Raw genomic sequence first — 17,582 nt, forward strand, 5'->3', positions numbered from 1 at the left:
TAAAAGGTACAAACACACAGAAAATTCCCCCAACACACTGCTATAGCCAGCAAAAGACCTGCCATTTCTACTGTAGATAAAAATGCAAAAGTCTTAGTTGCACACATTTGCAAATGTATGTTAAAGCCACCCGCCACACCAAGGCGCTTTTGCTAATAGGGTGGTCCTAACTCTAAACAATGAAAATCCCATATATTTGGGTCATACATATATGTGTTTTTAAATTGAGAGCTAACTTACCAGGAGGTATCCCAGGAGCCTCCAAACAGCAGTTCAGCGCCAGTACTCCCCTCCCCTCAGCTGACACCAACATGCTGACAAATATAGAAGTGGAAGTTGCACAATCAATTTATATGCTCATAGCAGGTGCTAGAAATGGTGGGGTTATCCTAAAAGGAACAAACACACAGAAAGATCCCCCAGCACACTGCTATAGGCAGCAAAAAAACTGCCATTTCTACTGTAAACTGGAAAATCGTCCACAATTTTCCTGTGTCTTTCTGTGAACCCCCAGTTTCTACTGCTGATCATCTGATTTTTTTAGACCACATGTACACATTTCATTCCTTGGGAACACGGCATAGGCAAATTCTTGCAATACGCTTTTCTGAAAAAGAGGCCATCTTTTGAGTGTTTCCTTTTCTAAGTACGGGTAAATTATCCTAAATTAAGTGGGTTGTTATTACATCACATATTGGTTTATGTATTCTCCAAAATGTGTCCTTTTGGCAGTATTTGAGTACATAGCTGAGTGATGGTCTGAAACTTGTGTGTGTGTGTGTGTTGGCGCAATAGAGGCAAATGTGGATACATATCTTAGCGCATGTTAGAAGGCCAATTAATAAACTCGATATTTGATGGTGCCCCTAGGTTGGTAACAAACTTCTGGCCATGTGGAGATGTCTGTGTTGTCTCTGTTTAGTGGACTGCTTTTCATTTGGCCAGGGAAATTGCCTGATCCTGGGCAGCACGGTGGCTTAGTGGCTAGCACTTTTGCCTCACAGTACTGGGGTCATGAGTTCGATTCCGGACCATGGCCTTATCTGTGTGGAGTTTGTATATTCTCCCCGTGTTTGCGTGAGTTTCCTCTGGGTGCTCCCGTTTCCTCCCACATCCCAAAAAACATACAAGTAGCTTAATTGGCTGTTATCAAAATTGACCCTAGTCTCTCTCTGTCTGTCTGTGTGTATGTTAGGGAATTTAGATTGTAAGCTCCTATGGGGCAGGGACTGATGTGAGTGAGTTCTCTGTACAGCGCTGCATAGTTAGTAGCGCTATATAAATTGTTGCTGCTGCTGATCTTCATCAGTTGGCAAATAATATGTAGGGCCAATCAAACGAGTGTGGGCATCCGATGGCGCTGTAGTCCTGGTGGGTTAGACGGTCAAAATTTAGGGATCTAGAGGAAGCTTATGCACTTGCCATCGCTTTATGTGATTAAAGACAAACCAATGGGACTTTTGGATGACCCTGCAATAGTCAATCTGTCCACACCTCACTATGTAGCTGTTCAATTGTTTCACACCCTATTTTCTATAATGACTTGCTAGAAAAGCACTGAAATGACATCACAGTCAGCATGGCCAGACTAGTAGCTTAACATATTTATATATAGCAGATATGCAATATACAGTCCTACCCTGACTTTCCACTGCAGCTTGTTAAAAAGTAGTTTAATTATGTCCCTTACACCCCTTATAAACAGCTATAGCTGTCCCTACAATGGACAGTAATCTGAAATGATAAAACAGAGTAGAAAACAGCATCCAACACCAACCTTAGTTAATTAGATACTGATAAAGCAAATACAAATGATAGAGACACAAGATTGATTTTGACAACCACTATGAGCCGAATTATTCACAAAAATCAGGACTTGATTTTATTTATTGATTTACTATTTATTAGGTGATTAGACTATTTTTTCCAAGCAGGAACCATTGACTGTTCAAGACTATATTATAAGTGCTCTTGGAAACTCTGATAGTTAACAATGATTGGAATTACCAACTTGATGCTACATATTTATAGCTTCGTGCACCAAAATCCATAAGTCCTGCTTGTTCTAGTTTTCTCTGGAGACTGTGCAAAGAACTGGAAGAATTAGGTCTACTAAAAAATCTAAATGTAAACCTAAAGATATGCCTGTGTCAGGAGTATGGAATTCACTCCTTTCATTCCATTCAACACATGATAAACTATGTAACTTTCAACCGGTTTTAACATTCCAGCTTTGTACAAAGTGCAATGAACTAGTAATTATAATATGTTTTCAAATATTCTCCTATTTAATAAAGATTCTTATAATATTTACTGTAACATTTTAACATTGTTGTGTCATGAATAAGGGAGCCACGTGCAGTCTCTGTCAACAATTGTGTAACAAGGTCTATAAAGTCTGTGTATGGATTTCCCTTGCAAGAGCTTACAATCTAGAGGAGATGCTGGTAATGAAACACAAGGCAGCAGTGCAACCGGCAAACGTCACTTTACTCAATAGTGCATGGACCTTCCAATAAAATGTCATTTTTTTAATTCATTTTTTAACATGGGGCCTATTTAACATGGTTGGCATTTTTCCCCATTATCAGCAGCGATGACAGATGACTTAACGGAGCAATTTACCATTACAGTCATGTTAGGACAACACATCCGATAAGAGTCTGTCCCAGTGATGTCTCTGCTCTAATGACAACTGCGGGTTCCGACCTCTACTGCAGATTCATGACCAAGGGCTGTGCATGCACAAGGGACAATTCTGTTAATGCACGAAGGCTGCCGGGGAGTGATCCAGAGATCCCTGTCCTGCCATGCTCAACCCGTAGAATTGAATGGCTAACGCCATTGGAGTCAAGCTCCGAAAAGCTAAACTTAATAAATCTGCTTACGCCTCAATCCCCATTGAGTATTATGGGGACTGCGGTATTGTGTGGAACTTTGCCTAATGCAGGAGATAGCTCTGATATCTCCTGCATTTATTGTTTGATAAATAGGCCCCAGAGTCTTGAAGCTTTGTGGGAAATTTTACTTAATTTTATTGCAGTCACTATGACTGATTATAATTATTTTCAAAAACAATAATTTTCAGTGTCCAATTTCAAGATGAATATTTGGTTGATATTTGTAGATATCCTATGCAGATTTGCCCGATTTAGTGCAAATAAGTTAACACTAGTCCTATGTTTTTGTAATGCATCTTGGATTAAAGCTTCCAGCTAAATAATAGTGTTGAGTCATTTGAGTGTAATGTCCTGAAGTGTAAGAGTATAAAGAGATAAATGCTCTGTAATTTTACACAAAGGACCACATCATGAGTTTTTAGATACAACATCACTTATCTTATACAATAGTGAATTCTTGCACTACAAAGATGTAAGCATTCTGTTGTATGGGGGAAGCTAGGACGACAGCATCTTGTTCTGGCTGCTAAGGAAACGGGCACTTGAAGAATTTATAACCTATTGTCTGTAATTTAAACACTATAGTAGGACCTCACACATTCTTCTCTTCCTCTAAGCTGTTGCCCACTCTTCAATACTTGTCTTGTCTGCTTGTCTATTTCAATATATTATTTGTTTATCAATGAAGCAAAATATACTGTTCATTTTTGAAAAAGTAAAATTTGAGTAATGACCAATATCTCACAGTCTGTATAGTGTGTCTATATGGGTGCCATACCTACCAATTTGTATAAATGATTTCTGCTATCTAGGGGCTCTATTACTCTATGTATATTTTGTGGGCTAAAGCATCAGTTTACTTTGAACCAGTGATATCACTGAGGCAACTCCTAACTATTATACATGATGCCTGATTTTAATTAAAGTATTGAATCCTATGGAAGCCTCTTTTGGGAATAGTTAACGTTGGTCTCACTCCCCCATGGTCTTTAAAGTGTATTATTATTATATAATTAAAAAGTGCCTCAATTAACCATTTACCAACGTCGCTGCCGTAATTTTGATTTACATCTCTTTGCCTAGCAACGATTTGATGGATCTGCACAATCTCTTCTCAAAGGTGCTGTCTGTTTCTTCCTCAATACCGTATTGCTTAGATTCTAAGACATATCTAAAACCGGGGTGCGTCTTAGAATCGCGGGTGCATCTTAGAATCGCTGGTGCATCCTAGAATAGCGAGTGCGTCTGAGAATAACAGGCAGAAGTTTGACCGTTGTCGTTTCACCCTGTCCTCTGAATACACTGGCGCTCTTTGCAAGTGTGGAGCCACCGTTATTTCAATATAGGAGAGCTGTATGTTGTTCATTTTGATCCCTTACTGCAATCAAAATGTTGTCAAAAAGATTGCACTACGAAGCCACATTGAAACGAAAAGTTATATTGTGTATGTGGAAGAACATGGAATTAGAGCTACAAGTCCACATTTTGATATTAGTGAGGTAAATGTTCGTCGTTGGAGAAATGATCGCAATTCCATATAATCAAAGTTTTTTTTCTGTTGGCGGTACTGTAATTAGTGTGCGTCTTACAATCGATGACGTCTTAGAATCAATGAAATACGGTATTATGTGCTATATGTGACAGCACATAATAGTGCTATATTATACTATAGTGTGTTATCTCATATAGAACATCATATGCCAGAAGTACTTGGCGCAGTACTTTGAAGAAGAGTATACAAATCTGCCATATGGTTGCTAGGCATTTGAGATCAGGAAGTTCTGCACTCTCTATGTCACAGACCAAGGGCAAGGCTGAGTAGTGTAGATAAGTAAATATGGGGGCACAATTAATTCTATAGTAGGGATTGTGAGTGAGGGAGAAAATAATATTATACACAGAACAGGAAACGTGATTAAAATGAACAGTTTATATAGACATCTTTTATCTGTACAGACAAGTGATAAAAAGACTTGTTAATACAAAGACATTTGTAAGAGAATGTTTCTTCTTTTTATTTAATTTTATTTTTTGCTTTTTGTGTGCAACGTTTACATGTGCTGACCATCATTGCCTGCTGCTGGGTCAGGAAGGTCCATATGAAATGGCTTCTATTTACTAATGTTTGTAGTACAGCTCTTTAGTGCACTACTTCAGTTATGGTTATTACCTTCCTTCAGAGGCATTGGTGCAAGTATTACAAATTGGTTGGTAAATAAAATAAACAATTGAATTAAGATACTCTTAATTCTAGCACAAACAAAAAACTGATTTGTTTTGATTAACAGTAAGGGGATATACACAGATATAATTCACATAAGTATAGCATAAACTTGTGATCTAGAAATGTTTATTTTACATTTAAGCTGGGAGAGTGGGTGTTTGTCATAACACATCACAGCCATCACAACAAACCCCACCTGTGCCCTGGTACAGCTGGACTGCTTAATCTACTATTGAATTATCTTCAGGAGAGTGACACTGTGGCATATAGCGTTTTGTTCTAACCTAGACGTCCTCTTAATGAAGATGTGAATAGTTCATTGTCATGACAAGACCCACCTGGGTACATGTGACATGTGTGTGTGAAAAGGATAACTCCTTCCTACTAAGCATAACATTCTGCCACCACTAAGATATTAGTTTGAGTTGATATTTGGAGGAAGTTTTGAGTTACTCCCTGAATTATCCCAATATACAGTCACAAACTAATTTAATCAGAATTAGTGTAAACCAAGCAATTCCCTGCATAAATCTAGCATTACAAAAACCTAGCCTGTGTGACACCTGGGGGTATAGTTATTAAATAGCAGAAGATTATTAAATATCATTTAAAATTACAAAAAGTCATAATGCTTATTGAACAAAATAACAAATTGACATATATAATATGAATTTAAAACAGAATCTTAAAATAAAACAGGAATAAAAAACAAAAATGGAAGAACTAGACACATACTCTCTCACGTAATTTGTCCTCTGAAAGTTACAAGATTGGGGCAAATTCTTAGTAGCAGACTAAAAATGTACAATTTTCCAAATCATTCCGCTACTTTTAATACTCTTTCTTTTTGACCAAATTACCCCTCTGTGACATCACTGAAAAAGGTGTGCTAGTATGCTAATCTGTTTTACAGGCAGTTTATTGCTTGATTATTCAAGAACAGGTCTAGCAATAGGTTCTTAAAAATATAACTTAACCCCCTTCTAGAAGATAGAAGAGATATAGCATTCCTAAAAGACATTGAGAAATTGTATGCACCTATATTTAGGCAACATGTTATATTGGTTCCTAGGGTAGATGTAGGGCCGTAACTAGGGCTGTGTGAATGAGGCAACTGCCAGGATGCAAATCCGAAAGGGAAGTACAGGGAAATTAATACTTTAGGTTAATTTTGTTAAACTTCAGGGCAAACTGGTGCTACAATTTCTAGGGTATTGATGCATCATACCTATAGGTTCCTTATGGGGCTTGTATATGTCATTAACACATTATCTTTGCTTTCAGAGGCTAAAAATGTTTATTGAGGTCTTCACAAACATGTATTAGATTTGTATTTGTAAACATGTATTGCTTTGATCTATAATGGTTCCTATAATGAGAATATAGTGAGATTGGATTCACGCTAATAATTTAGCCACTTTTTTAGGGTCCTTGGAACACTTAATTGTGTAATAAAAATGGTTGATTGCCCTTCTGTGACATAATGGTATTCCTGCGTAAGTAATCAAGGTAAAGTGACAGAAATTAGGCCTCAGAAGTATATCTGTTTCCTTAAGACAAAATTATTATAAATGATTACAAAATGCATGTTTGCTTACTCACTGCAATTTGCCAGAAACTATATGACTAAAGTAAATTCAGATTTTAGGATAGATCATGACAGCATTGAAATAATTTTTTCATAGTTATCCTGATTAGTCTACAATAAGTTTCTGCCAACCGTCCCTAATTTTCAGAAAAGTGACAGTTTCAAAGATATGTTCCTGGAAAAGATACCTATAACTTATAATAATATTGTGCATGTTAGATATAATTCTTACATTTCTTATACTCTGGACTTGTAAGTTAAAGACTTGTTCACTTTTGTGCAGCCCATTCTAAAAAAAATGCCCCCTCCATACAACAAAAAAGGGAGGTTCCCCTTCGCTTGGAAGCTAGTTGATGGACCACACGTAATGTTGCTCATTTTACATGCAGTAAATTTACAAAGAAAACAAGGGCATTTTGTCCACAGTTATTTTGTTAGGTATAGATACTTTGTCAACCAGCTCATGAGAGCTAACTCGTGGCTTCAGGTAATGGGACACCCCTTAATTTGCTGTATGTCCAAAAGTGGATAATCCCTTTAATATTTATTAAGGTGGAGTATTTAAAGCATACTTACAAACTTTTTACTCTTTCCCTCTCAAAGGTGAAATGTGAGATTAGAAAGGGGAAGGGTGGTGCTCGGCGAGTTGTGTCATTTTGGTTGCGGGGGCTAGGTGCCAAATGATACGATTCATTGCAAATCGCCTCCTGGAGGATGCCATCCTTCACTAGGAAGTGGAGAAGATGCGGGAGAATGGTTTGCTCTCCCAGGAGTCTGGGAGAACTACCCAGAATTTGGGAGCCTCCTGGACATTCCAAGAGAGTGGGCAAGTAAGAGTTAAAGTTATTAAGGTGGGGTGTTTAAAGTGCAAATATTATTTTTGCCCAAATTCCATAAACTTGACATGATGGGGTATTGTAGTACTCCAAGGTCACACATGGCATGCTTACATGGAACAACTTAAGATTCTCCCTAGAAACTATTTTTTACATGCTAATCGGTGATGTTGGTGAGGTTGTTTTTTGCAGTGAAAACCACCAAACGAATTGATATTGTAGTTATATTTCGAAATGCTTCTAAGATATCGTAAATGGCAATGATGCATAGATAGACATAGCAGCGTAAACTCAGAGATAATCTTCTCATACCTTAGATCTAGCTAGAAGCTGCAGCTGAGAAGTAATTTATGCCAACCATAGGGGACGAAGACAATTGCTTTTTATTTTTTTATTTTCCAGAAGACCTTTTTTTCTATTATACATATATATATTTAAGATGAAAGGGACAGCAAACACCCACATATGTTCTCTATCAAAGTATTAGTAAACAAAGTATAGATACTTCTCCTTCGCTGCCTTTTAAAAAAAAATCTGCATTAAAAGTTAACAGAAAATAAAAATCAAACACTCTCAATCATCATCTATTTTAAAACATAGCATTAATTATCGTGTGCCTATTTTAAAAATGAATGTTTGAAGTTTAGCCCATTCAGACAAAACAACAGACTCATGAAAAAGGAAGTAGTTATTTTACTTGCTAGAGATACATTAGTGAATGTACAGTGTGTGTCATAGGTACTTATTCTTACACATTAGGTCATGGAAATATTATGAGTTTATTTTCTTCTTTTGGCCTTTTTGAGCAAGTAAAAACTGCACATTTTGCTATGCCGAGGATCTAGTTGGGTGAGGCTCCCTAAGGAAAGGGTGTAAAACCTATACTTTCCACATTACGTCCCAAAGTTGGCTTTAAGTATGAGTTCAGGTTTATAGCTTGTTCAGGCAAAATGTGGCAGGTGTGTTTTTTCCAGTCGTTTTGTGTAATTTTTTTGAATAATTTCATTTTTAGTGTATAAAGTTTCAAATGAGTTGTTTCCTGAGAAGTGTTAAAAAGAAAAAGTAAATGGTGTAGTTTCATTTATATCCCTTGCCCCAAAAGAACAGGAGGAGAAGCTCTAGTTTTTTTCAAAATGACTTGAATGTCTCCTTTACTTCTTAGCCCTTTCGCTTGGTTGCTGTATTGACCCATGGACCTCATTTTATAAAGAGCACGTCATGCGCACCACAGTTCGGGTTTATTTTGCACCAGTGCACCGAAGTGTACCACAAAGTGCACTTCAAGGTCCATGCCTAATTCCTGGTCTTTGGAGACGGCTCCACAAACTATAAGTGTGCCTGGGTTTGTAGAGAGATGGAGAACTAGGAAACAGGTGCACTGTGCAAAAATGTAATGTCACATCAAAGTCCAAACCCTAACACGTTATAAGCACCCATTTTGTGAATAAGAACTTCTCTGTTGTTCCCCTTAAATAAAGTTCGATTTAGCCTTGGTTATAATCAGACCTGTCTCTATTATAAGTGACACTTTTACGTCACATTTGTTTAAGTATGTAGCATTTCTCTTTTTGCCCCAATGTTATTATTCATCACATTGCTAACAACCTTTATTGTTGTGGTTGTTTAATTGTTACTATGCCAACAGGCAGTGAGCACAAGACGGGCTTAGTAAGGCTTTTTGTGACTTTTTATAGCTGTGTTTCATAATTTGTGGAAAGTTTTGCACTCTTATTACATGAGTGTGTTCCCTGACTGCTGCAAAAATTTGTTTTGTTATTTTTTATTTATTTATTTAAACTTCATTTCATTCCTTTTATTTTCCATTTGGTGTGCAAAGTAGTATTTTTACATTTCCTGGTGTCTAGTGGAAAAAAGATATTTAAATGTATTCGCCTGTTGACACCCATAACAAATGACTGCCAAGATCTGTTCCACTGTATAGAAATGGAAGAAATTGTAATAGTATTTTCTTTAAATTAATTTTTTAAAGGTCATTTGCATTTTCAACAGATAAGTAAATATGTGAATATGTAAAAAAAAATATATAGTTATCTATGACATTTTAATTAAATTGTCCACCATCAATTTCCTCCATCAATATAAAAAAATGACTGCGGTTCCGTTTTTATGCTCTATGTTATGCCCGCTAACTGTGGTGTTGCTCAAAATTATGCAGATTTATATCTACTTTGGAGTAATAACATAGGGCCTGATTCATTAAGGATCTTAACTTGAGAAACTTCTTATTTCAGTCTCCTGGACAAAACCATGTTACAATGCAAGGGGTGCAAATTAGTATTCTGTTTTACACATAAGTTAAATTCTGACTGTTTTTTCATGTAGCACACAAATACTTGATAGCTTATTTGTACACTGAAATTTAAAGTTGATATTTGTGTGCTACATGAAAAAACAGTCAGTATTTAACTTAATGGGCGTATGCACATAATCAATGTACAGTAAGGTCATGACAAGCTTGAGTGCACACTGCAAAGTCCGATTCAAGCAAGGAGCAGATGTATAGATATGTCTGTTGTCGAATACGAGTCTAGGAGCGTTCTGGGCAGCACGGTGGCTTAGTGGTTAGCACTTCTGTCTTACAGCACTGGGGGTCATGAGTTCAATTCCCAACCATGGCCTTATCTGTGAGGAGTTTGTATGTTCTACCCGTGTTTGCGTGGGTTTCCTCTGGGTGCTCTGGTTTCCTCCCACACTCTAAAAACATACTGGTAGGTTAATTGGCTGCTAACAAATTGACCCTAGTCTGTGTGTCTGTCTCTCTGTCTGTGTGTGTGTGTGTGTGTATGTTAGGGAATTTAGACTGTAAGCTCCAATGGAGCAGGGACTAATGTGAGTGAGTTCTCTGTACAGCGCTGTGGAATTAGTGGCGCTATATTGATGATGATGATATTTTAGCATACAGATATGTCCAATACATATGGGGAAAATAAAGTCCCAAAAAAGCGCAGAAAAAAAATATTTATGGTTGTCACCTGCTAATAATGTAGTCATTAATTACCAAACATAGATTACATTTATGAGGATGTTGTAATGGTTAACTGTACATAAAATGCATTTTTACAGTTCCCGATTGCAATCACATGTTCTTGCTTTCATACACGACCGTCATCACTAGTAATGGGCACATACACCAGACCTGCAGCTGATGCAGGTGATACGACAGAAGCACACATACATTTGAGATGCCCAAAGCTTGAATCGGACTTTGCAGTGTGCCCTCAAGCTTGTCATGCCCTTACTGTACATTGATTATGTGCATACGCCCATTCCGCTCCCCGTTCCACCCATGAAATGATAGGCTGTGGTAAGGGTCCTTTGTGCTTGACAATTAATGGGACGTTGCTGCGCTCACTGGCATATAGTCCGGTTCTGGACATGCGTAGAGCGATTTTACACAAAATACGGCACATATTGCCATTTATGTTCCTTAATGAATCAGGACCTCTCTGGGTTGCTTTTATCTCATGGACTACCTATTGGTTTGAACTTTCTATTTGCAACAAGTAATATCAGAATTTGGACAACGTTTATACTGGTCAAACTGATTAGGAAATGGAGATCAAATTAATGTCTATTTTATTCTCTGTCAAACTGCATGAAGAATGTTAGGGTAACATGCAGTCTGTCTTCCCTGCTCACATCTGGATCTCTACATACCATTCAGCAGAGTCCCTGATAAATGTAACAGTCACAAGCTGCGCACTCACCACTCAACCTGAATCAGGGTGTCGATGCCCCTCCCATATAGTAATTTGCATTCATGCATACAGTTATGTCTGGACAAAAGTTGCATATCTTGCATATTGTACTAACTGTTTCAGATCTGTTGGAAAACATAAAGGTGCATATATGAAAATAATTTTTTAACCTCATTAACATTGATTATGCTGACTATTGGCTGAAGTCATATCAAATCCTATACTGATGTTTCTTTTAGGTAAATGGCTCAATTTGGCAATAATCCAACCCCCTCCATTGTATTTTAATATGACGTGTCAATAGCACAATCAATTGTATTTAATACATCTGTAGCTATGCATAGTCCTCTGTATGTAGATAACTGGAATCCTTGTACAAGTTGATAACATTCTATAATATTTGTCATATGTGGGAGACTTTAACATAATAGAAATTAATCGAGTTCCACTCTTCAGTGGGAGGAATCGCAACTCTAAACCATCTGTTTAGCACATTCCCTATTTCCAAGCCTTTTTCAGCCTTCTGGTTTTTTTTCATCTATGTTGAGTGTAATTTTAGGCAGCATCTGTTTTCTCATTCCAATCTTTGTTTTTAAAGTATTTGAGGAAGAACACTAAAAAGGATACACTTTGAGGCTTTAAGTATACGTGTAAAACAGGCATAAACATGTGCCTAGATGCATAAAAAAAAATCTAGATTTAGGTTGTTTCTTGCTGTTGGTCTCTCCCATTGTTCCTTATATTTCTATAACGTTCCATTTGTACAGCAAACCCCAACAATTATTAAAAAGCGATAGTCCAAACATGCATGTATTTTGTTTAAATAGATGATCTTTGATGACTATTTCATGTATTCATTGCTTAAGAACGTTCTTGTTTAATAAGGCTACATAATGTCTTGTTTTGCTGTTCATAGCCTATTAATCTTCATAATCACTCATTGCATGAATTAGAACTTTTCCTTTTCCTCTCCAAATACTGCTTGATTTAACCTTAGTTATAATCAGGCCTGTCTCTATTATACGGGTCACTTTTATGTCACAATTTTTTGTTAAGTATGTAGTATTTCTCTTTTTGCCTCAAAGTTTTTATTCATCACACTGCGAACATCCTTTAATGCTGTGGTTGTTTAATTGTTACTATGCCAACAGGCAATGAGCACAAGGCAGGCTTAGTAAGACTTTTTTTTTTACTTTTTATAGCTGTGTTTAATCATTGGTGGAAAGTATTGCACTCTTATTACATGACTGTGTTCCCTGACTGCTACAATTTTTTTTTGGGGGTTATTCTATTTATTTAATTTTTCACTTGAGTGCAAAAATTGAATTTCACTTATTGGAACTGGATAATTTAAATATCATGGAGAGGTGGAGAAGGTGCATTTCATAATTTAGAGTAGGATGTGCAGCCCTTTTCTCCCTGTAAAACAGATGCTGATAATAGGGCACACTTTGCACATTCCAGTTGTACGTTCGACCCTTGTAATCTAAAGCTTTAAACATACAAAAGCGACACATGTAATAAACAAAGTCCCCAATGTACACTCATTAATCTAAGCTAATAAACTGGAAAATCTGAAACCTTTTAAATGAATAAAGGTTGGATTGTGATGTTAAAGTTTTACTGTTCTTACTTTGCTACTTTTTACATGTTCAATAGCCAACCTACCACAAATCAAGGTGTAGAATGCTTAACAGGGGTGTTGCTAGACCCCAAAGTGGGTGTGTACCTTGAAATAGGCTTAGCTGACACATTAAGAAGAACTGTGGGTACACATAAAGAAGGATTGTGTGTTTGCAGTCTCTTCTCGTCCCTCTGTAACAGTGTCCTCTCCTGGTTTTCCTTACCTCACCAGCCATTCCTTTTCAGTTTCTACAAATGCCTTAACCCTCACTTACAAAAGCTCTCAAGCAGAACCGTAACTTAGAATTCTAGCGCCCTGGGCGAGATAGGCAAATGCCGCCCCCCTAGCCCATAATTTTAACCAAATTAACCTAAAATATTCCTAATTTGCGCCCCCCTTCAGCGTTGCGCCCTGGGCAGTCGCCCCTGTCGCACAGCCCTAGTTACGGCCCTGCTCTCAAGCAACCCCCCCATCTACATCTCCAACATCTCTATCCACACTCTTTCTTGCCTCTTCCACTCTGCCAAGGACAGCTGCCTCACTTCCACACTGATTAACTCTTCCCACTCCCACATCCAGGACTTTGGCTGGGCTGCTCCCTACTTGTGGATCAATCTCTCCACCTTGATCTGCATTACCAAGTTATCTGGTCTCTGTGTTATTTTTTTTATTTTTTTTATCGTTGCTGTCTGCGTGTTGTATACTACTGTAAGTTTCATGTACAGACTGCGGACCTTAATAGTGTCAAATAAAATCTGAGCAATAATGATTGGAGATTGATTGGGTAAGATGGTCATTTTTGGCCATACTTAGATGTTCTCGGGGCAGTTTGGTCATAAAACTGCATTGTCCAAACTGATTGCTCTGTGTGTGGTCAGATTTACTTGTGGATTTTAATGTTGGCTCCACTTGTATTTCTGGTTTAATGGTAGTTTTAAAGAGGTTACAAGTGTAGGTCAAATGACGATGTGCAGATTTACTAATTCAGTCGAATTTAAATTTCAATAAAATCTGCTTGTAACATACAATATATGTCATTGGGCCATTAAAATAAATCATGCTGAGAAGGAGCAACATATAATCAAATGAATTGCTACTTTCGATCAATCTGGACACATTTGCAAAAAATACATTACTTACTGTGTGGTTATGAAGGCCACACATTCCTACACTGGCCAGCTGCTCTGTGCACATATTCATGTTTACCCTGCACTGCCTTGTACAGTTTCCAAAATGTATTTTCAATCACCTCAACCTTATGTTGATACAGCATTTCCTTTGTTATATTTTATCTAGACTTTCAACGTAATGTTTTAAAATGATCAGATACTGATGCTGGAGAAGGAAGTATTTGTTATCTGTGAGATTGTATGTACATGAGTTTTAGTAATATTAAAAATAGTTTACTATTATAAATACAATAGTAATGAAAAATCATAGGAACTGCCATCAGGGGGGTCTTGTTTTTTTGTTTTTTTCCATATTACTCCACTGTGTTTGGTGGCAGCTGTGAATATTTCCATATGTACTGGAGAGCATAGGGGCAGGACAGACTTTCCACCAATGTAAATTCTAATTGTTCCACAACAAAACTTAATGAGGGAATTCTCATATTTACATATGCCAGTCACATTCCACATGGGAAGCTGGAGCTTCCTGCCTAATATAGAAGTGCTGGGTTATATATTTTTCTGTAGATGTTACACCTTTTAATGTGCAGGACCGTGTCCTCCTCTACTTGTCCAGCCACATAAGGTGGGGCTGCATTGGAATGTCTGCTTTACATGACCTATTTCCCTCCTCCAATAGTTAGAATAGTTCCAGTCTCATACAAACATCAGGCTCCCACTGGAAATCTTATCAAACACATGCAGGCTAAGCGCTGCCTTCTTGAGTTTCATTCCCTCAAAAGTGATCAGTGGTACAGTAACAGTTCACTCCAAACCTGCTATACCATACAGATAAATGTTTTCCTATTTTTATAGGTATGACCAGAGATGATTAGCAAGGCTGTTGCCTTAGATTCGCTTTTATCCATTGATTATGCACTAACCATGCAATAGAAAAAGCGTTAACAAGGTATTTATGTAGGAACATACCTCCCAAACTTGCTTCTTCTTCATTTGAGACAAGGCGTGACCATGTCACAATGGGGACGTGCCTAGTGCTATTGAAGCTGCCCTGTACACCATTCATTGCCGTGTGCACATGCAGAGCAGTGGTGAACAGACCATACTTCCCAGGATACATTAGATATATACATCACTTCAGGAGCTCAAAACATTATTAAATTGTAAGAATTACATGACCCCCTTTCTGTCAGCCCATAATCAAGACAGTTGTTGTTGAATTCCACCATATTGTCAAGACCCTGATGAGCAAGGGTCATCATCCTAACTATCCAGGGTCTGTCTCACCTTAATCAGGACAGTTGGGGAATATGCAATCTGTATGAATTACACAGGTTCTGTGGCTGACTAGGGGAAATAAAAACTTTATGTAGATCTCATCTCTGGCGCCTAGTATACTGTATATTTAAAAAAATGTATGCCTGTAGTTAATGCACGAGCATTGCAGCATCGGTAAGTAACTGGCACAATGCCAAAGGGGATAACTCCCTGTACCATGCACCAGCAGTAGAAGCGTATTTAAAAACTAAATGTATAAATGTATTGTCACAATCTGCCTCTGGCTGCAATCCTGCATCTAAATGCTGCTGTGCCTTCCCCTGATCTTGCCTGCAAGGGATATGTCTGTACTCTGTCCTGTGTTGAACCCAGCATCTCTGGGGCAGACAGTGTGTGTGGATGAAGAGGGGCAGACTGTGTCTGTGGATGAAGAGGGGCAGACTGTGTGTGTGTGGATGAAGAGGGGCAGACTGTGTGTGTGTGGATGAAGAGGGGCAGACTGTGTGTGTGTGGATGAAGAGGGGCAGACTGTGTGTGTGTGGATGAAGAGGGGCAGACTGTGTGTGTGTGGATGAAGAGGGGCAGACTGTGTGTGTGAAGAGGGGCAAACTGTGTGTGTGTGGATGAAGAGGGGCAGACTGTGTGTGTGGATGAAGAGGGGCAGACTGTGTGTCTGTGTGTGTGGATGAAGAGGGGCAGACTGTGTGTCTGTGGATGAAGAAGGGCAGACTGTGTGTGTGAATGAAGAGGGGCAGACTGTGTGTGTGTGAATGAAGAGGGGCAGACTGTGTGTCTGTGTGTGGATGAAGAGGGGCAGACTGTGTGTCTGTGTGTGGATGAAGAGGGGCAGACTGTGTGTCTGTGTGTGGATGAAGAGGGGCAGACTGTGTGTCTGTGTGTGGATGAAGAGGGGCACACTGTGTGTCTGTGTGTGTGGATGAAGAGGGGCACACTGTGTGTCTGTGTGTGTGGATGAAGAGGGGCACACTGTGTGTCTGTGTGTGTGTGTGGATAAAGAGGGGCAGACTGTGTGTCTGTGTGTGTGTGGATGAAGAGGGGCAGACTGTGTGTGTGTGGATGAAGAGGGGCAGACTGTGTGTGTGTGTGGATGAAGAGGGGCAGACTGTGTGTCTGTGTATGTGGATGAAGAGGGGCAGACTGTGTGTCTGTGTGTGTGGATGAAGAGGGGCAGACTGTGTGTCTGTGTGTGTGGATGAAGAGGGGCAGACTGTTTAATAGTAATATGTTATCTCCTTGATACAACATTAGTAAATAAACTCCAACTACAGTATGTTGGAAGCAAAGGTATTCATTAAGAAAGTTAAAAGAAGTTCAAAGTAACTGAATACAAACCTAAAAGAGCACTTTTCATTATCGTATTCAGATCTCATATGTTCCTAAAGATAGCCAACCAGCTAATGCATTCACTTTGTCAACATTTGCACTCTTATGATAGACTGCACTCAGTTTTACACATTTTTGGTTCAGTTCATTTGCATGATATCCATAATCAGTAGAAGTCGGCAATGTTTTCTGAGATATTTTGTTAATCTACTGATCTTACCCACTTGTTCTAGCTCTGTGAACGTTGTCATGACAACCATCTCATTGTGCTTTTATCAGTAAGTTATTGAGTCATATAAAGGTTTTGCAATTGTCTGTTTTACCCTGGAAACCTGTTTATCATTTCAAAATGTCCTTTTAATAATCTACTTAACAGACAATTAAAAATATTTTTTTTCCTAATGCTATTTAAAATGTGCATTAAATGGGTATATGGAATTGAATTTATTGTTTTACATTTATACACTTAAAAGATACCCATTGTCATAACAAATGTATTTATTCACACAGGATGGCATTTTATGCTGAAACACTAAAATAACGGGGAGAATGGGAAGTCTGGAAAACCTAGATATAGAGGAATTCCCTCCCCCACCACCTGAAGGTACAACAACTTCCATACTATTTGTTCAGTAACAAAAAATACTAACACTTCATGTCGCATGATGGGCTTCAAGATGTTTATTACATTTCAGTACACAATATGTTTATTTAAAACATCTCTGGAAGAATGATCACGCTGGTGGCTGTTTGGCACAGAGATCACTCCACTACTCATAAGCACTATACTAGTGCTTATATAAGTTTTATTTATTTTATGACAGATTGACTTGTAATAATGCTACAAATCTGTCTGCTATGTTTTGTAGAACTGTGCTTTGAGGCCTGTTTTCTGAACAGAACACTTAGGCTCTGCCTGGTGTCTCATTGTTCATAAGT

General features: G+C 38.1%; 1 protein-coding gene across 4 annotated transcripts in view; it reads left to right on the forward strand.

The window, feature by feature from the left end:
* Positions 1-17,582, forward strand: part of ARHGEF10 (Rho guanine nucleotide exchange factor 10) — a 123,692-nt gene that overhangs the window by 2,778 nt on the left and 103,332 nt on the right. For all 4 annotated transcript variants that reach the window (XM_075202477.1, XM_075202473.1, XM_075202475.1 and 1 more), the window contains exon 2: positions 17,154-17,247. In XM_075202477.1, coding sequence (XP_075058578.1) covers positions 17,193-17,247 — 55 coding nt within the window. In that variant the 5' untranslated portion in view covers positions 17,154-17,192. The remainder of the gene's footprint in view (positions 1-17,153; positions 17,248-17,582) is intronic.

The sequence above is a fragment of the Mixophyes fleayi genome, chromosome 3, assembly GCF_038048845.1.
Source record: "Mixophyes fleayi isolate aMixFle1 chromosome 3, aMixFle1.hap1, whole genome shotgun sequence".
Taxonomy (NCBI): Eukaryota; Metazoa; Chordata; class Amphibia; order Anura; family Limnodynastidae; genus Mixophyes; species Mixophyes fleayi.